Source organism: Chlorella variabilis (genome assembly GCF_000147415.1).
Source record: "Chlorella variabilis unplaced genomic scaffold CHLNCscaffold_170, whole genome shotgun sequence".
NCBI classification, from domain to species: Eukaryota; Viridiplantae; Chlorophyta; class Trebouxiophyceae; order Chlorellales; family Chlorellaceae; genus Chlorella; species Chlorella variabilis.
Window position 1 is genome coordinate 1,885 of NW_005434947.1, and position 2,639 is coordinate 4,523.

A 2,639-nucleotide genomic window follows, 5' to 3' on the forward strand; every position below is an offset into this window, starting at 1 on the left:
GCAGCGCCGCCGGTGGCATCGGTGATCTGGCCGGCGGGGCAGGCCTTGCACGCCTTCTGGCCGGGGTTGGCGGCGAAGTAGGCCTTGGGGCAGGGGGTGCACAGCGCGGTGTTGGGGGTGGCCGAGAACTTGCCGGCGGCGCACTGGGTGCACACGGAGGCGCCGGCCTGGGTGGAGCCCGTCTCGTAGCCGGCGGGGCAGGAGCGGCACTTGTTGTCGGTGGCGCCGGTGGGCTTGAAGGTGCCGACCTTGCACAGGTTGCAGCTGGACGCGCCCTTGCCGTTCACGTTGATGGTGAACTGGCCGGGGCCGCAGTCAGTGCAGCTGGGGTTGGCGGCAGCGTCGGAGTAGAAGCCGGCGGGGCAGTCGTTGCAGGTGTGGGAGCCGTCGCCCTTGGCAAAGGTGCCGGGGCCGCTGCGGCAGGGAAGGGGAGCAGGGGAGGATGCTCAGGAGTGGGTGAAGCAGGGTGGGAAACATACACAGGCTGGCAGGCAGGCAAGCGGCAGGGGCAGGGCTGCCGGGGCTGGATGCAGGCCTGCCACTCCTGCTGCTGCTGCTGCTGCCCACAACAACAATGCAAGGCAGCCAGCCCGGCCAACTCACCATGGGGAGCAGGAGGTGGAGCCCTGCTCGGAGGTGGCGTAGCCCTCAGCGCACAGGGTGCACTCGGCGGCGTTGGCGGCGGACCAGCTGCCGGGGGGGCACTTGGTGCAGGCGGTGCCGTCGCCGCCGTTGGCGGAGCGGAAGGTGCCGGCGGGGCAGGCCTGGCACACGGTGCCGGACACGTTGTTGAAGGTGCCCTGGGGGCACAGCTCGCAGGCGGTCTTGCCGGCGTTGTTGGTGGTGCCGGGGGCGCACTCCTGGCACTTGGCGGCGCCCTTCTGGCTGGAGGAGTAGTTGGGGCAGGCCACGCACTGGGAGACGTCGTCGGCGCCAATCAGCTCGTTGAACTTGCCGGAGTCGCAGGCGGTGGCGGCGCCGCTGGCGCACTGGTAGCCGGCGTCGCAGGGGGCGCACTGCTTCTTCACAAAGGTGGTCACGCTGGGGCCGTTCTGGGGGTGGGCCTCGCCGCTGGTGCCGGCGGGGCAGGTGGCGGAGCCGGTGGTGTCAAAGGGCAGCAGGGTGAGGCCGCTGTCGGTGCAGGAGGTGGCGCCGTCGGTGACGGCCAGGGAGGGGGTGCCGGAGAAGGTGATGGCAATGCCAACGCCGCCAACCTTGTCCGCAGCGCGGGCAGAGATGGTGTCGAGGGTCTGGTAGGCACTGCAGCAGGAGGCGGAGCGAGGAGGAAGGGGCATGTGAGCAAGCAGGTGTGGGGGGCAGGCCAGCAGGCAGTATGCAAGCAGGTGTGGGGCAGGCCAGCAGGCAGCAGCAGGCAGCAGCAGGCAGCAGCAGGCAGCAGCAGGCACAGCCATGCCAGGCCCACTCACCCATCGATCACGGCCAGGTCGTCGGCAACGGAGCACTTGCTGTCGCCCAGCACAAACACGCGCACTTCGCAGGTCACGTCAGTCTCAATGGCCAGGGTGCGGCCGTCCAGGCTGTCGCACTTGTTGGCGCCGGTGTTGAAGGGGTGGGCCAGGGAGCAGGCCTCCAGGGTGCTGGTGGAGGGCAGGGTGACGATGCGGTAGCCGGGCTTGGGCTGCTCCTCGGGCAGGTCGCCGTTGAAGCCGGCCACGCCGTCAATCTCGCCAGCAACCACCTTGGGCATGCCGTAGTAGCAGGCCAGGCAGCCGGTGGAGCCGGTGAAGTGGGCGTAGGAGTTCTCGGGGCAGGGCTCGCAGATGGAGCCGCCGGCGGTGGAGCGGTAGGTGTCGACGTCGCAGGTGGTGCAGGCGGTGGAGCCGGGCAGGGTGGCGAAGGAGCCGGCGCTGCAGGTGGCCTTGGCGCCGGCAGTGCACTGGGCGCCGGCGGGGCAGATGGCGCACACGGCACCGTCGTCGTAGCGGCCGTCAGCGCAGGTGGCGCTGTTGTCGCAGGCGGTGTTGGCGGCGGCGCAGAGGTCGGTGGAGGCGAGGTTGGGCCAGGAGAAGGCGCCCTTCACGGCAAAGGTGAGGGTGCCCTGCACGCCGCCCACGGTGGTGTCCACGGTGACACCCTTGAAGGCGGTCTGGAAGGTGGAGGCGCGCACAAAGGTGGCGGCAAAGGTGGCGTTCTTCAGGGCGCGGGCCAGGGCCGTGCTGATGTCGTTGTTCACCACAACGCCGCCCTTCAGGGGGCTGGTGGGGCAGGTCTGCGGCATGGGAGGGGAGGGAGGGGGGCGAAGGTCATGAGGGGTGTGTATGATGCGTTCAGTAAAGAGTGGGGAGGGCTGCACGTCTTGCTGCAAGCATGTCCACACGGCCAGCCAGCCTGCCCACCAAACACAGCCTGCCAGCCACCCACCGTGTTCTTGTACTTAAGGTCGGCAGCAAAGGCGGCGGGGGTGACGGTGAGGGCGCAGTCGTTGCCAACGGCCACGGTGAACTGGGAGTAGCAGACGGCATAGGGGTCGTTCAGACGGGTGGAGCCGGTCAGCACCAGCTCGCCAGACTTGCCCTTGAAGGAGGCATCGCAGCTGCGGCAGGGCGGGAGGGGCGGCAAGGAGAGGAGGGGGTCAGACCACTGGCGTGCCACGACGACGACCAGCCACCAGGGATGGC

The 2,639-nt window shown here is 69.5% G+C and overlaps 1 protein-coding gene across 1 annotated transcript; it reads right to left on the reverse strand.

The window, feature by feature from the left end:
- Nucleotides 1-14: 14 nt before the first annotated feature.
- Nucleotides 15-1,843, reverse strand: CHLNCDRAFT_17735 (hypothetical protein; the record flags this gene model as incomplete). The annotated part of the gene is made up of 3 exons (XM_005842630.1): nucleotides 15-264; nucleotides 604-914; nucleotides 1,676-1,843. Coding segments are annotated over 3 exons (729 nt in total), but the record flags the coding sequence as incomplete, so codon positions are not given.
- Nucleotides 1,844-2,639: the final 796 nt, after the last annotated feature.